The 17859-nt window shown below is 43.5% G+C and overlaps 1 protein-coding gene across 1 annotated transcript in view; it reads right to left on the minus strand.

Annotated features, from left to right (window-relative positions):
- Positions 1 to 219: 219 nt before the first annotated feature.
- NPEPPS (aminopeptidase puromycin sensitive) overlaps positions 220 to 17859 on the minus strand; it is a 38409-nt gene continuing 20769 nt past the window's right edge. Inside the window, exons 7-23 of the mRNA XM_063354324.1 lie at positions 17393 to 17489; positions 17254 to 17287; positions 15714 to 15828; positions 13022 to 13186; positions 11847 to 11951; positions 11483 to 11543; positions 10563 to 10672; positions 9882 to 9945; positions 9144 to 9283; positions 7982 to 8116; positions 6335 to 6554; positions 5585 to 5727; positions 4753 to 4809; positions 4123 to 4230; positions 3712 to 3867; positions 3544 to 3591; positions 220 to 1652 (exon numbers count right to left, since the gene is read on the minus strand). Coding sequence (XP_063210394.1) covers positions 1500 to 1652; positions 3544 to 3591; positions 3712 to 3867; positions 4123 to 4230; positions 4753 to 4809; positions 5585 to 5727; positions 6335 to 6554; positions 7982 to 8116; positions 9144 to 9283; positions 9882 to 9945; positions 10563 to 10672; positions 11483 to 11543; positions 11847 to 11951; positions 13022 to 13186; positions 15714 to 15828; positions 17254 to 17287; positions 17393 to 17489 — 1911 coding nt within the window. The 3' untranslated portion in view covers positions 220 to 1499. The remainder of the gene's footprint in view (positions 1653 to 3543; positions 3592 to 3711; positions 3868 to 4122; positions 4231 to 4752; positions 4810 to 5584; positions 5728 to 6334; positions 6555 to 7981; positions 8117 to 9143; positions 9284 to 9881; positions 9946 to 10562; positions 10673 to 11482; positions 11544 to 11846; positions 11952 to 13021; positions 13187 to 15713; positions 15829 to 17253; positions 17288 to 17392; positions 17490 to 17859) is intronic.

The raw sequence follows: 17859 nt of genomic DNA on the forward strand, positions 1-17859 counted from the left end.
ATTCAGATTACGCAAGATCTACTTACGCTGGGTAGGGTACGCGCTCCCTCAGACCCCTAGGACCTAGCACCGAGAGCAGGAGAGGAGAAGGCTGAGAACAAGGTTTTCCTTAAAGCCACCATCGAGACGCGACCTCCGCTCGTCCCTCGGAGGTTTAGCTCCTTTGAAAGCAGCAACGCTCTTTCAGGCTTCAAACAGAACACAAGATCAGGACAGGAATTTCACATTGACATTTTTATTAACGCCAACTGTTTTAAATTTTTTTATTTTTTTTTTTTTAAACAATAGCACAAAAATGTTTCAGGGAAGCAGTCTTGACAGTTAGTCTGATGACCTTCTGAAATACAGTTAAGCCACACCAAATACGAATTCCTGTTAAAGAAAAAAAAAAAAAAATATATGGAACTCCAACCTTTGTATTAGAGGGTGTTGTGTCTGGTTAGTAGACCACGCTGCTTTGTGAAGTAAATGATGGCACACAGCTTAGACTTCATCATCACGCCAGTCATCACTAATTTAAGGCTTCTGAATCAAATTACCATCAACATCACAGAAAGGAACGAAAAGCTAGTGTTGCTACGGCCATGAGGAGGCGGAACAAGCTGGATCTTTTAGACAAGTAACGGTGTCTTGAACAGAAGAGACCTGCCCTAGCAGCAGCCAGGAGAACCATCCCGCAGTCGTTATCTCCTCATTTGCATGCATTTGGAGGGCGCAATTTAGTAAGAAAGAAAAAAAAAATCATAAAAAAAAAATCGCATGACTCTCTCTCTTATTTCATGTGGCTATGAAAGATGTTTCCTTACAATTCCGTTATCTCTAAGAAGGACATCAGCAAGTGGAACCAAGGAGAAAAACCGAAGAGCAACAGAACATTTTTCTTTTTGCCGAGAGGTAACACAAAAGGGAGGGAACCTACTATCCGCGGATTGGGGGGGTTGCAGGAACATCTCCCCAAAACCTTGCACTTCCAATGATGCACAGACTCTATGTTATACCAGCTACCTGCTGTCCCAGTGACCTGTTCCACACAACGCTCAGAGGCATTAACCCATTCCTGCCCCAGACGCTCCACAAAATTCCACTGACCTAGAAATCACCGGTTTCCTTTTTTTTTTTTTTTTGGGGGGGGGAGGGCTGGGTGAGGGTGTAAAAAACAGAACATCTGTCAATAAGAGTGTCAGGAGGGGGGTGTTAAATATTTTAACCACTGACAAGGCTTGAGGAAGTTTCACAGTTTTGTTATGCTCTATTTTTATTACTATCATATTTACAGATTTTTCTCTCTCTCTCTTTTTTTTTTTTTTGCTGAATTGCTGATAATTTTAATAGAATTTTAAATCTGGAGTGTGAGCAGGAACCAGTTAACTACATTCATTGTCCAATCCCCGTTGGCTTGAGAAAAAGACTCCAAATTCTTGGCATATGGATCAGCTGTGGGGTATCTCCTCCCTCTCCCGTGACGAGGCAGCAGGACTGCAGCGGTGGCATGCAGGGATTCACACCGCGGCTGGGGGGGCCTTGCGCTGCAGGAAATATTGGTGGATGTTCTCGGCGTCCCGCTTCAGCCAAGCTGCGTTCAGCAGAATATTTTCGCAGCACTGCTGGACAGTGCGTTCTGCCGACGGGGCTGGGTGACTCTCAAAGAAGGCCTGCACGAAAAGCACACAACCAGCCGTAAGGGTATGAGCAGGCACAGAGAAGATTATATTTTTAAGTCGCCAAATTCCCTAGGTTGTATAGAAACGCTCCTGTGAATTACGCTCCTTGCCTGACTACGGTTCACGCTATCCGCTCCCACCAACATCACGGACTCAAAAAATTTGCAGGGTGCTTGCCGGGTTTGCAAGAGGTGTAATCCCGATGTCCCGGGTTTAGGGACCCGAGCACAGAGCGGGGACAGCAAAACGCTTCCACTTCTCTGCTACGGCAAAGCCAGCGCAGCATTTCTCCAAACCAGCCCCAACACCACCTCCTGTCCCCCAAATGCCACCTCCTGTCCCGTCCTGTCCTTGCTGCCAGGGACGGCAAGCGGCACTCGAAGAGATGAGTTCAGTCCCACATTGGGAGGCGACAAACGGGCAGCAAATCAAGAGTGTATTTCTGGATACTCGGAAGAGGACAGGAAGGGAAGCCTAAGGCCATTTTGCAAAAGCACTTGTCTGGGTATCAGATTTCTTCGCGCTCCACCTAGGCCTCCTTCCAAGCTGCATAATGACCTCCAAGCACCCGCAGCGCTCCAGAGTTTTGCTGAATACTCTCACATGTCTCCCTCCAGAATCAACACTATCGATCCCCTGCGAATAGCTGGCGCTGAAAAAAACTGCAGCAGAGGCCGCTGTGACTTTGCGCTTTACAAGCGGCTCAAAGGTAGAATAAGCCGGCACAGGCAGGAGCCATCCCCCATCTTCACACAAGCCGGCTTGTCCCAGGGTTTGGCAGATCATCTCCTGCTAACGTACGCTACAAGGTGACATCGAGACTCAGACGCGTGAAGCACTCCAGCTAAAAGCCAGGTCTACTGTCTCAGGAAGTTTCCTCCTGGAAAGTAGTTATTTAGTTACGGACGACTGCTCTGGTAAATGTTTCGCAAAGTGTTTTTTAAGAAAAGAATTAACTATAGCGCCAAGATTTCTCTGTAAAATCACTTCTGCTACTAAATCTTTTCGAAAAGAGATCACTAGATCATACAAAAAGATAGATGGAGCTCACGGCTTAGCATATCTTTGAAGTAAGAATTCCTCCTGACCACTTTCCCAATAGGAAAGTGATGATTAAGGGCCATAGTTTTAAGTTTCTTCTTCCAAGAAAGAGTCCCTGTAAAAGCGCAGGCAAGGAGTAAGTAACACAACCTACCCGCGCTCCCAAAACACGACCAAGACCAGCGCCTGCACTGCCAGGTCGGAGGGGATGCCGGCGTCAGCAGCGCAATCCCATCGCCTCCAGCCACCGACTTCAAGGCAGATTCTCTGCAAACCCGTTCACCTGCCTTCTGTCGAAGCCTCGCTCTTAGCGTGCAGCACAAACGGCCACAAAAAACTTGGACCCATGGTATGGAATTGAGCCAATTTCTGCCACGTGAATCCCCCCAGGAGTCCCCGGGCGCTAACGCCGTCAGCCCCAAACGTGCCATATCGGTCTGGCGAGGAACGTGGTGGTGAAAGCCTCAGCTTACTGCGGGAGTTGCAACAACTACGAATTTTGCTACAATTATCTTTAAAGGTTGTCTTTTGGGAGTCTTCAAACAACTGCCACAAACCGTGTTGGATTTTATAGAAGTTTAAGTGAGCAAAACTAAGGAAACAGAAATCACTAGAAGTTGGACATTGCTTTATGAAGATGCTAATTTAAGACATTTCAATAAAATAACTCAACCTAAAGCAGTGCAATTAAGGGAGTGTTAAAACAGTTAGAGGCAGAGCCACAGTTCAGAAACAAAAACGGCACAGAAACTCATGGCTCTTCCATCAGGTGCCTACAGTCTAGAGCGCGCGATGTTTGTCACAGATGAAGTTAATCACTTCTTTCATTAAAATTTCTTACCTTAACTTCTGCGGCCATTTTATCATTTGCAAATCCGTCCACTGTTAGCTGAAGGAAAAAAAAAAACAAAAAAAAACATGAACCAAGGGTAAGCGTTTAGCATTTCAAATACAACAGCTTAGTTTTGGTCATGTATGTGGACAGGACTTTTCTCACAGCCGCACGTACCTTTATTAGTCTGGATATTAAGAATCCACCTTGGTATCGATTATAAAGTTCCTCCCAATTGTCCCTTACAAATTTCCAAGCAGCTTTCCTCCCCTGCTTGCTGCCTCCGGCTACTCCACCAATAACAGATACCGTGTCCTGGGGACGTACCTCTTCCTGAAGATGAAAATGTAGACAAGTATTCAAGACCGTTTCCACAAATACAGCACTTTATGCATTTCTACACTGAATCTGTCAACAGTAGCTTCCCCCCCTCGCCAAATTTTAAGATTCAATTCAAAGATTTAATCGTTAAGACTATCGCTCCTAATTCCAGCCCATTGTATGCGCACAGTGCTCTGTCACCAAGTGCCCTGAATGCACTTCTTGTTCTCCCGAGGTCAGGAAGCGGCAGCTTTTCCAATAACTTACTGAAAGTGCAAAGGTGAGAACTTTTTGAATCAGTTCTGGTTGAGAGATGGCTCCAAGAACTCGTTCAATTCGGTTCTTCTCCTCCTGCATGTCTGCTTGCTTGTGAAGCTTCAAAGCCAAAGTGAATAAGTTTAGCACATGGTATTAACCGCTGACTTCCTACCTAGCGCTGCTCAACTCGCTGTATACGCTGGAGCTGCTAAATTAGTCTTCAAGCCTAATGTGTGACAAATTGAACTTGTTCGTGAATCATCCTGCAGCTATCCACATTACGGACCTCATACCGCAGAAAGTACAGCAGAAAGTTGTACAGAAAGACCACATCAGCAGAAAGTACCATTAGTAATAAACTGATCTTCACCACTGTTTATATAAGGGCAAGTAGGACCGTGCCTCCAAGCAATGGAAAATAATCCTAAAAATGAGAGATGCAACAAGCCACTAGGTGGCAATTTCACACCACACACGGACCAAGGAACACCCTAATGAAGCCCGGGTGTTCACACCATCCGTAAAACATGGGATTGAGCCTGTCTGCAGATAAACTACATTTTAGAGCAACTTATAGGGTGGAATATTTAGCTTTTCATTGCGTAAGCTGGCACTGTTACCAACAGAGCGTGCACTCACCTTCAGCATAGTGTCTAAAGTAGTACTATCTCCATGCTTCAAAACAGTTACATATACCTAAGATAGAGCATAAACAAGGAAGATCTGTCAAAACCCACACTTCTAGAAATACAACAATCAATTTCTACATATTTGGGTTAGATTTCCGACAAGTGAACAGATCTGGAAGATACCGGCACTGATCCCTTCTATGCTTTAAGATCGGATCTTACAGATGCATCAATCCTTTACCTCTTCCTCACCTTCAGCATAATTTTGGTAATTTCAACCACAGCAAAACATCAGAACAAGAAATCTTTGTACCGCACAACTCCTAGCCGGTAAGCACCTCCCGTAAACTCAATGCACAGTTAGACGTTGTGCTCCGCAGGGCCACGCTGACACCTGCAGAGCTCTTCCACGATCCCTGCAGGTTACCACGCTGCCTTTAAACCTGGAGGATGGAGCCTGCTCATGGATACACGTAAATGAGTAGAATTCAGCTCAGGTTCAGCACCACACCTGAACAGTCTTCAAAACCCAAACCCAACACAATCTAGAGCTGTTCTGTGGCAGCCAACGTGGCTACAGCTGAGCTTTTCGTTAGGACTAAGTATTGGCCAGGACAGATGAGGCTTAATTGATTCAAGAAACACAGGGAAGTTTGTACCATGCTCCCCAGTACCATTTTCTTCATAACTGGACTTAGCCAAGCTCCCACCACCTCTGCCAAAACCAGTTGGTCTCACACCCTGACTGGTTTCCTCTAGCTTCCCTATTCTTGAAAATACAGTTCACACAGCGCCAAGTGAGCGGGGACAGTCTTTTGGAACCAACGTTTACAATAACCTACAGGACTCCTCAGATCAGCTGACAGTATATGTTTTCCTTCCACGTGGTCCTTAAATCGGCGTCGGGCTTCTTCTAACGTTGCCTTGTGTCCAGCTTTTCCTAGTTTGCCCAAGACCAGACCTCTCAGAAGGGCATCTAGATGACCTAAATGAGCGAGGAGGAGGTAAAAAAAATAATTATTTGGAGACACACTTCAGCAATTAAGTGTTCTTCCACCTAGAGTGATGAGGGCAGAGGCATACAACAATCCTTCCACATGCTTGAGGATATCTGAAGAACCTAGGCCTCTTCCCACTCTCCTTGATGCCAACTGGAGAATATATTGATTTATTTTTCTTTCAGCGAAAGAGTCAGGAGAAGATGATTCCTGCTCAAACACAACAGGCTAGGCCTGTAACCTGAGCATTAGCCATTTGCATTTACAACAGGACTGACCAGGACAAGTAAACATGCACGTACGTGGCTTTCCCACCCTTGTAGTCCAAAAGCCTCACGCACTCCAGTACATGCAAAGCTGAAGCTGAGACTTTTTATCAGTCAGTGACCAGGTAGGGAAATTTAACTTATGCCTGATAACAGAGGGTTTTTCTGGGGTTTTGTGTTTGCCTGTGTTTTTAACTATAAAAATACCTCTGAATGCCTACTTCGGACCCCTCTTCCTCCCTTCTCTCCCCTTTCCCAAAATCCTGATGGCTTATTTACACACAAGTTTTCCAAACCGCTACTGGATTTCACAGCGTAAGTTTCCTACCCTCTCCAGGTTTGGGGTCCCATCCCAGTCTCTCCCCTATTGGTGAAAAGACGTCTTTCACGAACACCTGGATTTCCTCATAGAAGTCTGTGTGGGACAAGAGAGTCGAGAGGATCCCCAGGTTACAGCTGAGGTCGCTCCACACAGTGTAATTGGGCTCATTCACAAAAGCTTCCATGACTTTTAGAACCTCTACAGTGCTAATGATTCCAGCTCGGGCCTGGGAGAGGAAAAGACACGGATTAATCGTACTTCCAAGCAGAATTAAGACGTTTAATAGCTCATCGCATTACTTTATAGTCTTCCCCGTTTGGTTTGCACAGCCTGCATATAAACTCTGTTTTCTCTGTTGTGGGGTTCGGCCAAGGTGAGTTAACAGTAGTCAAAGCACCTTAGCTGTCTGCTCGCTGCACGCGATGCTTTTTATACGCAGGTAAGCACTTCACAAGGAGACAGCGACATAATTATAAGCGTATTTTGCAAACAAGAAACAGACAAGGAGATTAAGTGACTTAACAAAATTGCAGCAATGCTGGCAAGAAAAAGCAAACCCCCAGAGTTATTCTCATCCAGATACTACACCCACCAAAATCCTATTTTAACTAAAAACTGTGAAGGTTTCGAGATTTAATTTTTGCTCTTTGTTAAATTGGGAGTATAAAACTGCAGAAGTCATTTTTGCTTCCTGCTTCCCATGAATTAGTACAAGGAGTACTGCCTTTCCACCTCTGCAAGGAAAATTTTATACTAACTGCTTCACAGCGTCAGGAAAACACTTCTCTGCTTAGGGCAGCTGATGATACCTACAGTAGGTGTCTCCAACCAGATCACCCAGGCTTCTGTTAATCTGGAACCAGACCAGTAATTTATGGTACCAGAAAAGAGGTGAAGATCAGTTTTTATTATCTCAGTTATATTCAGCTGTGATAAAAACACGACTAAAACAGAAACCCAAACAGGAGTCTAACACAATATTCCTACGTGTATTAATTGCTCAATTTTTATGCCCCGTTCACCTTGCGATATTTGGGAAATGACTCAGGCTACAGTTTCACACCCCTTCAACTAAGCCATGAGAAGAGTTACAAGCTTTGAAGCTAGAGAGGCAGGATATCAAACCCACGTTCTTAAAAGTTTCCACATACTTGCTGACTAGCAAGAATACGAAAGTACGATCTGAAATACAGAATTCAGTAACTAGTTGTCCAGACGTAGCAACACCTGCTTTGGGCGTAACGCCTTGAATCCCCAACAGCCACCTCCGCCAGCGGAGGGCAGTTACTACAAGCCCAACTGAATAAAGCACACGGTGCTGACGGTATTTGACAAAGTCATTGAGGGGATCATTAAAATATCCTCATTTTGACGAGTTAAAAGAAAACAGGTTCTCAAAACAATTTTGTAAAAAAAAAATAATAAAATATTATACACCCCATGCAGAGAACAGTGCAACAGAGTTATAGACTGCTTCCATAGGGTTTAAGTCTTATGATACAAGTTAGAACTTGTCAAGCTAATGAATAGCTAGATGTATGCAGTAATCCCAAAGGCACTTTGCCTCCAGAACCTGAGGCTGACTCTGCAGACAGTGATTTCTGCAGTCACTGTCACTCTCATTATTAGAGAGAAGAGCAAAGGGTAGCTTACCAGAGAGAAAAGATCGTTCTGCAGGCCAAGCCTGTCCACAGGGGGTAGGGAGAGGTCTTTGATCGCCGGTATTAAACTCTCCAGCATGTCAGGGCTATACTGAGTACGGTAAAACCCTACTGTTCCAAGGTTTAACTGAAAAGTACCAGAAAAGTAAAAAAAAAAAAAATTAAAAGCAAGGAACGAACAAGGAAATGCTTTTTATTTTTTTGACCACTAGAAATTTCTCAAAGCATTGCAGCTCCGAGAAGTCAGTCACTATCGGCTAAGTAAAAAGAACAAACAAATCATAAGTAAGGGAGAAAGACTGAAGATTTCAAAGCAGAAATGCTCACTAAGAGCTATGGAAGGCGAGAGAGAGCTGGCATAAGGAAACAGAGTCTAGAGTTAAATCTAGGAGCAAGGAGAAACGCAGAACTTCTCTTCTAGGGGTAAATCCTAACTGAACTAAGGGTAGTCATGCATCGGGAAGACAGATACGGTGATTCAAGAGAATACTCATGCCTGACAGCTGGAATGCCGTGTTAAATGGGAAGACTTGATTAATGAGAGGCTAACCCTTAATGTTGTCTCAGAGTCACCTCTCAGAACGCAGCTCCAGCTTAGAAACAATTACTCTTCAGCCCCAGTAGCTCCTCCAGCAGCAGTCCCAGCCACTCGCTGTCTTTCAATATGTCCGTTCAGTTTGACTGCTGTCTGCAGGAGACCTCGACAGCGAATTTTTTCACTTATAGATTTGTCCTCGTCTGGCAATAGCCAGCAGAAAACTTTCACACTAATGAAAGATAAACAGGGCTATTTTTGCTGTTAGTTAAAAGGATGGACTTTTAACTAAACTGTGGTTGCCATGGGATACCAAAAAAGCCACCACATTTCAACTCAAAAGCTGCCTCTAATTGCTCAGTGTTTTTCCGGGCTCGGACTCTTAAAAGGTTCAAGTTTACATTGTCTAGACTACTCTTGGACGGCAAAGGACTACACTAAGCAAGCGTTATAGAGAGGAGCCAATATTCAGTAGCAGCACAGAGAGGCCCCCTCCCTCCCTAAGAAATACAAGACTGCAAGGGGAAGAAAAAGGGAGAAGGAAAATGAAATGCAAGGGAACATTACAGTGACAATCAGCCTTATTCCCAGTAATGCGTTCTGCTTTGTGACAACTCACCTTCACCCACTGGTCTGGTTTGACGTCTTTCAAAACCAAGGTGAGCTCTGGTTTGTCCATCAATATTTGCATTTTGGCACTGGTGGGGTCATCACTTGTACAAATACTTATGGGGACCATCCACATGGGGAAATCCTCCCCTAAAAGAAGAAACAATAAAAAGGAAGGCCTAAGGAAAAAACCAGCATGCACACAACGCTGAGAAACTCCGCCTGATGTTCAAACAGGTTTCCGTGGCATTTTAAGCAAGGCTACTTAAATTTAAATCTAAAAATCTACAAATCTGAAGGAAAACGGCAGTTCTTGAGCTAGAATCTCTAAATCACCTTTCAAGCCCAACATTAATTTCCATAAGCATGGAAGATGGGTGGAATCTGTGTCCTAAGAGGGAGCTGGCTTCCATATGAGGCGTTTTTATTCCAGTGCTATTACAAAACCAGCAGCTCGAGCTCCCCAGATGCCAGCACCGGCCTCAAACTGGACAGCAGGAGAGGAGATCTCAGAAGGAAAACTGAAGCAAAGACTGCAGACGAACGCCGTTCTCCACACAAGGAGGACACGGAAACCACACACGTGAGTGTTCAACCTTAGATTTTCCAAAATTTTACAAACACTCAACACCTGAATCCAAGCAGAGCGCCTGCCTGCTCTACAGTGCAGCCATTTCATCTCTCAAAATTGCTGCCACTGCATGAAAAGCAACGAATACTCCATTCCTGCTCTGAGCGCTCATCTTACCGGTATATGGTCCACTGGCACAGAATTTCTTCTGGACTAACTTCAACACTTTGTCGTCTTCTTGCTGAGGAAAAAAAAAAAGAAAAAGAAACGAAAAAGAAAGAAAGGAATTATCAGAACATTTAATCTCTTCTTCTGTATATCACCATACATTCATGTGCCCCCTGTTAAAGGGATTAACTTGCATTCTCCTCCAGAAAAAGGAGCTACCTTAAGAATCATTCGAACGCATTGATCACTGTTGCTGTTAAAACACACGTGCCCTATTTCTCATTTGAATTCGTTGTGACTTCAGCTTCCAGCCAGTAATCCTCACTCACCCTGCAATCTTGCAGAATAAGCATAATTGAACCGGAGCGAGAAGCAAAATGTGTGGTGAGGGGAGCAGAGTCAGGAATTCCCTCCCCCCGACACACATCTCACCCACGAAGAGCAGAGGGGCCGCGTCAGCAAACCCCAGGCACGTGATCTGGAGCGCTGGAGGAAAAACTCCGGATCACTTGCACTTGGTTCCTCAAGTGAGCTGCAGAAACAGATCTGTCACTGAACAAGGAGACACCGTACTGCCTCCCGATCAAAGAGAATTTTTTAAGTAACTGGATAATACTAAATTTGATCCTAAACACAGTTATAGGCAGAGCTTTTGATCTGAGGTGCTGAAAAGCGCGGAGTTATATTTACCTGTTCAGCTTCCACATAAATGAGCGGAAATCCCATTTGTTTGGTCCATGTATTCATCACAGCAGCAATAGGTTTACCACTAGCTTTTTCCAGGCTTTCCCAGAGGTCCTCTGTGGAAGAAAAGTCTGACTAAGGACTCCCGGAGTCTTGGCACGTCAGACACTATTAAGGACACTAAATGGGCACCGGAGGGTGGGAGGCTGCATTATTACTCCACTTTGTCCTTTATGTTTTGGGTGCGTTTTTATCAAATCATAACAGATGACAGGCAAGAAAAAGGAAATAGTTTAAACCACTCATGGGGGAGGGAGGGGAGAAGAAAGCTTCTTTACTACTAAAAAAATGCAAACACACATTGTGATACAGTATAATAAAAATGAACATTAAATATTCAAAATGGTAAATAAAAGAATCTTTTCCTTAAGTTTTTCTTATATTATGCCAAAAGAGCTGACCGAACATGGACTGGTTTGGGCTGACAGAGCGTGATGTTCCACTTCCACATTTAGGCCTGACACACAAAAAAGGTTTAAGTAAAGAAAGCGCTGTTAGACAAGACTCTGAACTGTTTAATCGCACATGCAATCGATACTGCCAAAGGAAGCTTGCAAAAGGCTTACAAGGCAAATCAACACACTCTATTTCTAAATTAGATTACTACACAGATGTGGTCATCAACGGTAAGTGCAGCCCGTTCAGTTCACCTCAGCCGCGCTCTGCGGAGATAGAGAACCCCGAGAGATCCTGAACTCTGCCCGTGCAGGGGACACATTGCATGAAACTGGAAACCAGCCCATTATTTCCTTGCATTTCAGTTATCTCAGGTGGAAAAAAAACCACATCTGTTTAAGAATCTATCACTTTAGCACTAAAAATTTTGTCTCCAGAAATCACTTAACCATTTAATAACCACCAGTTACCTGTAGCGGCATTCTTCTGCTGGAACTTCGTTAAATACAAATTCATTCCTTTCCGAAAGTCCTGGGAATACACAATTGAATATGTACTTATAGCAGAACAGAGGGTCTTTCCATCCTCCCTCCGCACCGCATTTATGTTCAAGAATCAGCCAAGGCACCTTAGGATCAGAACGCACACCTGTAATGCCTTCTATGTTTTCCCGCTATCTTAATTCTCCTAGGTAAGTCCAAAGAGATCCCAAACACAAATTGGAGAAAAGTATTCAAAATATAGAATACACAGATTTAATTCTTTTTTAAACAGTATTTTTAACTGTAAAAAGATCTGACAACCTACACTTGGCTTTTTAACAACAATCTTTACCTCATCACCAATGTAGTCGTGCAGCATTCGGATGACAGATGCTCCCTTGCTGTAAGAAATAGCATCGAATATTTCATCTACTTCGGATGGATGGCCAACGCTAACCTGTGGTAAACAGGATATTTAACAGTGAGAACAATTTTAACTGCCATAAAAGATTTTGATTTTGCTTGTTCTAGTGTTTCATGAGCTGAGTTTTCTCACTGCAGAAGTCTCTGCGCCCAGTCAACTGAGCTCATTCACAGAGGGCTGGGTTAGGATTGGTTTATAGGTTAAACATACTTTAACTTACGTTTTGGTATTTAATCAAATAGACTTGGGGATCTTGCTTCAAACCCTTTTGTTCAACACTTACCCAAAAGCAAAAAAAATACAGTGGAAGTTGTTTAATTCTGGGACGGTGAACAATACACACTCAGGAAACGCACTCAATGCGTAAGTCACTCTAAAATGACCTGTTGTACAAAGCAAGGTCATCTCCCAACATCTATTACACCAAACATTTCTTAAGCTGTCTGAAAACTCGTCCATGGTGATCTCTAGGAATTACAAGGGAGTTTCCTTTTAGCAGAGCTCCCAGTTTGGCTGGAATGGAGCTCGCTGCTGCTGCTTTCTCTTCACCACCGAACTCCTGCCTTGTTTCCAAAGCACCAAGCCCAGCTCCATCTTCCTTATTTCAAGAGTGTTTTCGTCACACTCACAGTTCTGAGAGTAGGACCCAGCAACACCTAAGGTGGCCTCAGGTGGAAACCAGCACAAGCCCAGCAAAGCTTGGTAGCCTGGGCTCTGGGCTACGCTGCACTTCGGTTTATGCTGTTGAGCACTGGAGTAAGGCAGAAGCTACTTCACTGTGCTCAAGGGCCAGAAAACCACCCACTTCGATCAGAAACCAAAACAAAACACAAATAATGATGAGTTTTGACCACAGCTTTGCCATTTCAAGTCAGGAGAGCAGAACAACTCCAGAAGCTGCCATCTTCAGACCCTCAAACCTCACTTCTGAGATACTAATTCAAGTAGAGCAAAATCCACAAAGTGCAAATGCAACCTTCAGTTTTCCTTTGCAGTGTGAACGACTTCAAAGGTCCCTTTTTTCTTGATGGGGAAAAAAAAAGCTTACACCCAGCTGACAAGAAAAAAAAGGGGAGACAATCAGTAGCAAAGACAGAACTTACTTCAATAGGATGACTGTTGTCTAAGGCATCAAGCTCTTGAGCTCGTGTGTAATCGGCAGAAACAAACTGAGTCCAGATGTCGTACTCTGGGAAACAGTGATCTACACACAGGTACTCGATCCAGGAGGCAAATCCTTCATTCAGCCAGAGATGGGTCCACCATTCCTGGAAAGATAAGAAGGCAGAATAAAGAACAAAATTCCAAGAGCTTCATTTCATCAACAAGAAGTTTCCAGCAAAGAGAAGTTGTTCACGGCCTAGTTTAGCACAAATCAGGGAAACAGGCGACACTTGTAAGTGCAATTTCCTCTCTATAAAGAAGTCGTCAGCCCGAGAAGAGTGATCAGCACCCAACAACTGCCTTCCCCTCTTGTCCTACATTTTAGAAGCTCTGCATGGAGGAGAACTGCTGGGGGAACAGCTACGAACATCAGCCAGACTAGGGAAAAGAGCCAGGGACATGCAAGGCCACAGTTCAGAGCAGCAGACTTGTGGGCAACACGACGACAGGGTCTTTTTCAAACTGAGTAGCAGCAGCTGCAGAAGAGCAATTTTGTTTGGGTTTGTGTTTGGTATTTTTGCTAAAGAGTATGCTTACATAAAGGAGAGAACCTGGAACCTGAAAAAGCGTTCTAGACTATGGAAACCTGAAACGTAGTAAACAGTTAAAAGTCGTTTCTCATCAGCCAAAAGGTGGGCTTTGTTTTTTTAAGATAAGAATGTTACATTGACATTTTAAAATTCTTCCCTTCATTTCTACTATTTAACTGAAATGGGCGAGATAAGGAAACAAGCTACGGATACTGAGGAAGAAAACACCCTTTTCCATTACTGCATTTACCAACCATTCTTTACGTGTGAAAGGGCGGTTAGCTACGAGGAGCAGGGCTGTGACGATACGGGCCCTTCGGTAAAAGAAACCGAGCAGGATGTAGAACCAGCGCAGTGAGCTGCTCTACAAAGGACTACGGCTGCTGCTGTGAATGAAACGCTTACCCCAGGGAGGGTGGAATTTCAATAAGGAAAGCTGTGACTGCAACTCTACGCAGATAAGCCCCGCTTTATTTTTAGAGTGGAGACCATCCAATTTTCTTTTAAATTTCTGATCACATCTGTTTCCAAGACAAGGTTCCAATACACGCAGATTGGTGCCAAAGGATTAACGCAACTGCAAAACAGACTCTTGGGCAATTAGGCTGGACTTCGAAATCTTTTCACCTCCCTGTTCTTCTCTCTTATCCCACTGGCACCCTTAATTGCTCACAAATCTATTTCTATTTCTTCTGTCTTCGCTACAGCAGAACTGGCGTATCGTGCTGGCCAGTGAGATCTGGGACTGGCAAACTAAGCCAGGGATGCTCCCGAGGCTTTCTGCTGTGCTGTACGCACCTCGGATTACAGAGGAGAAAAAGCCGACTTTCTGGAAATTGAGGAGTAACACTGGAATGTCTTTTCATATTTCACAGTTGCGTCACAGAACATAAAATAATAACCAAAAAGAAAAAATTCTTAAAGAAAATTTTTGGAAGACCTGGAACTTGAACAAGAAAATAATAAGCTAATTCAATATCAATTTTAGAGATTCTTGTAAATGATACTTTCTCAAGCTTACTGCCACAGTTGTCAACGGTCTGAAGGACCACGAGTGGTTCCTGAGTCACTAATGGTCCCCAAGGCACTCGCTGGCATCCTACAGTGCTGTCCAGGCACATGATGCTGGCTTCCCTTGCTTCCAGCTGCTTAACTGTACTAAAAGCTAAAAATATATTACTTTAATATTACTTTTCCATTTAAATATTGTGTTGCTCTCACATGGAAGCTACTTGTGCTACCACAAACAGCAACGGACACAGCTGACTAGAATTTTAAGAGGCATGATACTGTAGGAAAGTCTGACAAACTTTGCTTGGTGTTAAAATTAATATTTACGCTGGGTTCTTCCCTCCATCCACTCACACTTCAGTTAAGCAACCTAAAAGCCAGAACAATGAAGATTTGGGGCTCCAGAAGCCGTGCTTTTTTAATCAAACACGCTGGTTTCTTACAACACAAGAGACTTCCTAACCTGTTAATTATGTGAATTCAAGCATCTGTTTGCAGGGTGTTGGGAAAAGGAATGTCAGATCTAATTAACAGAGTAAGCTGAAGCCATTTGTTAACAGCAGAAGCTCTGACAGATACAGGTTTCGATTTTTAGCACTAAATGGAATTTATTTACAGATTTCAGTCTTGCTGCCTCAGATATGCTTTTATTCTCACTTAAACATCAAGCCACTCAGGCAGCTGGCTCCCCAGATATGGAGTAATTCACGGGAGTTACTACTGAGCAACTTTTCAGCTACGGGACTAAAACAACTTTGCAACGCTGAGCTGGTACTGATACGCCCGCTTGGTCTGAAAGGCTGACGAGCGAACCGTGCCTGCCTGAAAGGAAAACAGCGGATTATTTCTTCTAAGTGACCTGACTAGCCAAAATCATCTCCTGGGAACACCTGCTCCACTCTACCTGGGACTATATTCAAACAACTCAATGTTTCCTCTAGTAAAGAAAAAGGTGGTAATAAAGCACTATTTAAAAATTTAATTTTTTTATTTTAAAGGTAGTATGGCTGCTATTAAGGGGCACGTGAACACACACGTGATATGAAGCACATGTCAAAGAAAACCAGAAGAACTTGTAACTGTTAGATACCATGGTCACAAGGTTTCCAAACCACTGATGAGCCAGTTCATGTCCTACAACCAGAGCAACCCACTGGCGAGATGAAGAACAGGAATTTTTGGGGTCAATGAGCAATGCGGTCTCCCTGTATTTAAGACAGAAAGATAACTGAACAGAGTGGTACACGCCTAGGGAGAAAACACAATCAAAAGTAGGTCAAATTACCTAAGCAAGCTAAGAAGTGATCAGTACAACTGAAAGAAACCAAAAGCTATTTCAGTTTAGACATTAAATTATTTTGGTAAGTTCCACAGCTGTTGGAATGCTTTGGAGCAATAATTCCTTACGGCATGCAAGAAGACAGTGCAAAAACCCAGGCAGGAACAAGAAAGTTTATCCTTTATTTATAAAATAGCTCACCTACATAATCTAGGAACCTGAACTGTAACTCCCCTGGCACTGCATGATGGATGCGCAGCGAGTCTTTTCTGCCTCCCTCATCCCCAAAGGAATTCCAACTCTTCCAGCCGCGTCACACTCGCCACTGCAGACGCACAGGGTTCTGCACACACGCGTACGCACACACGCGCTCCCTCGGTCGGGCACACCACCCGCCGCGAAAAACACCCCTGGCACCATCAGGACTGAGCAGGTGAGTCCGAAAGGACTTTGGGACTCCTGCAACTCAACGGGGGAAAAAACCACACATCTCAAAACACGGATGGTGCCTGCAGGTTGTGCCAACCTTCTGTCCCCAGAGGGATAAAGCAAGCGTGCCAAACTGAGCATGAGGTGGGGGGCAAATTAACAGCACAGTTAAGAAAGGCTTCCAAAAATTCTACTTCTCCAGGATAATTTTTTTTTTTTTCCCCTCCACAGGGAGTAAAATATCAGATTTTATCAGAATTGTGATAAGCAGACAAGTAGATTTTAAACCTGGGCTCAAATTTCCATTTCAATTTTTTTCGGCCAAATTAAAAGTTTAGAAGAAATTTAAACTATTTCGGGATTTAAAGTCCAAAGCTTACAAGACCAGTGTTGTATGAAATGAAGGAAAATCATTCTAACAATGAGCACAGATAACAATATCAAGCAAAAGTACAAAAGCTTGACCAAATGAACAAAAAAAAAAGAGACTGAAAAGGATGGCAAGTTAATATTTTTGATTTACTGATACCCACACGGTTATACTGTGGCTGCTAAATTTACCAACTTGCCTGCAACATATAATAAAAAAAGCTCTTCCAGCTGTGTCAGTAAGTACGTAAGTTTTACAGGGGAAAATGCGGCCAAGAAAGTTCTCTCGTAGAACAGGCAGTGCTGCCAGAGACTTAAAAACCTCACACCACTGGACAGGACTTGTGATAGCTCATTTTTGCCTTCCTAGGATTTGTACAATAACGCACGCTGCTGCAGAAGTTAAAATTATCCAAACCGAAGCAAGAGTTGAAGGAATTTACTCAGTCTTACTTGGGACGATACCCAGTAATTACAGCTCCCTAAAACTAATCCAATTACTTCCAAGAATTAGTGAACAAAGAGGGGGAAAGACAGTATTTTAACAGCATACCTATAAGTAACAAGGCCCCAGTTCTCCATGGCACCTTTATAAAATAAATACAAAGGTTTATTGATATTGATTCACACCTCTTCCTAAATGTTTAAAATTCAAATAAAATACAGTTCATCAATAAAGCGAGTTACTTTACCAGCAGCAAAGTCTGCAATAGCTATGAGATCAATTTTAGGAAGAGGGTAAGGAACATTGAAGTAGTCCTTATAAAAAGGCAGAGTTTTAGCAGCAACCTGTAAGAAATAAGAGGAGAAATGTTAACTTGGAACAATTGGCAAAACTTGAAAATTTATGACTGAAACCAGCCTAAGAAAGCAGCATACACAAGATTTCTTCCAGAAGCCCCATTCCCAGCTTCCAGAGCACAATGGTTTGGAAGACTCCCATCCCCTTTTTCTCCCAGGCTGTAGCCTACCCTTCAGTACTTCTCATCATCTTTGGACCAAAGGCTACATCACCAAATCAGAACTGAATCAAACCGTATGTTCTCATCATTATAGACGTTCATTTGTCCAAAACTGAAATTCTGTTTAATATCAAGCCCAGTCTCTCCGAGCCATTAAAGCAAAAAACCACCCTCACGAGCTTTGCATGGATTTAGGT

Source organism: Chroicocephalus ridibundus, chromosome 17 (genome assembly GCF_963924245.1).
Source record: "Chroicocephalus ridibundus chromosome 17, bChrRid1.1, whole genome shotgun sequence".
In the NCBI taxonomy this organism is placed as follows: Eukaryota; Metazoa; Chordata; class Aves; order Charadriiformes; family Laridae; genus Chroicocephalus; species Chroicocephalus ridibundus.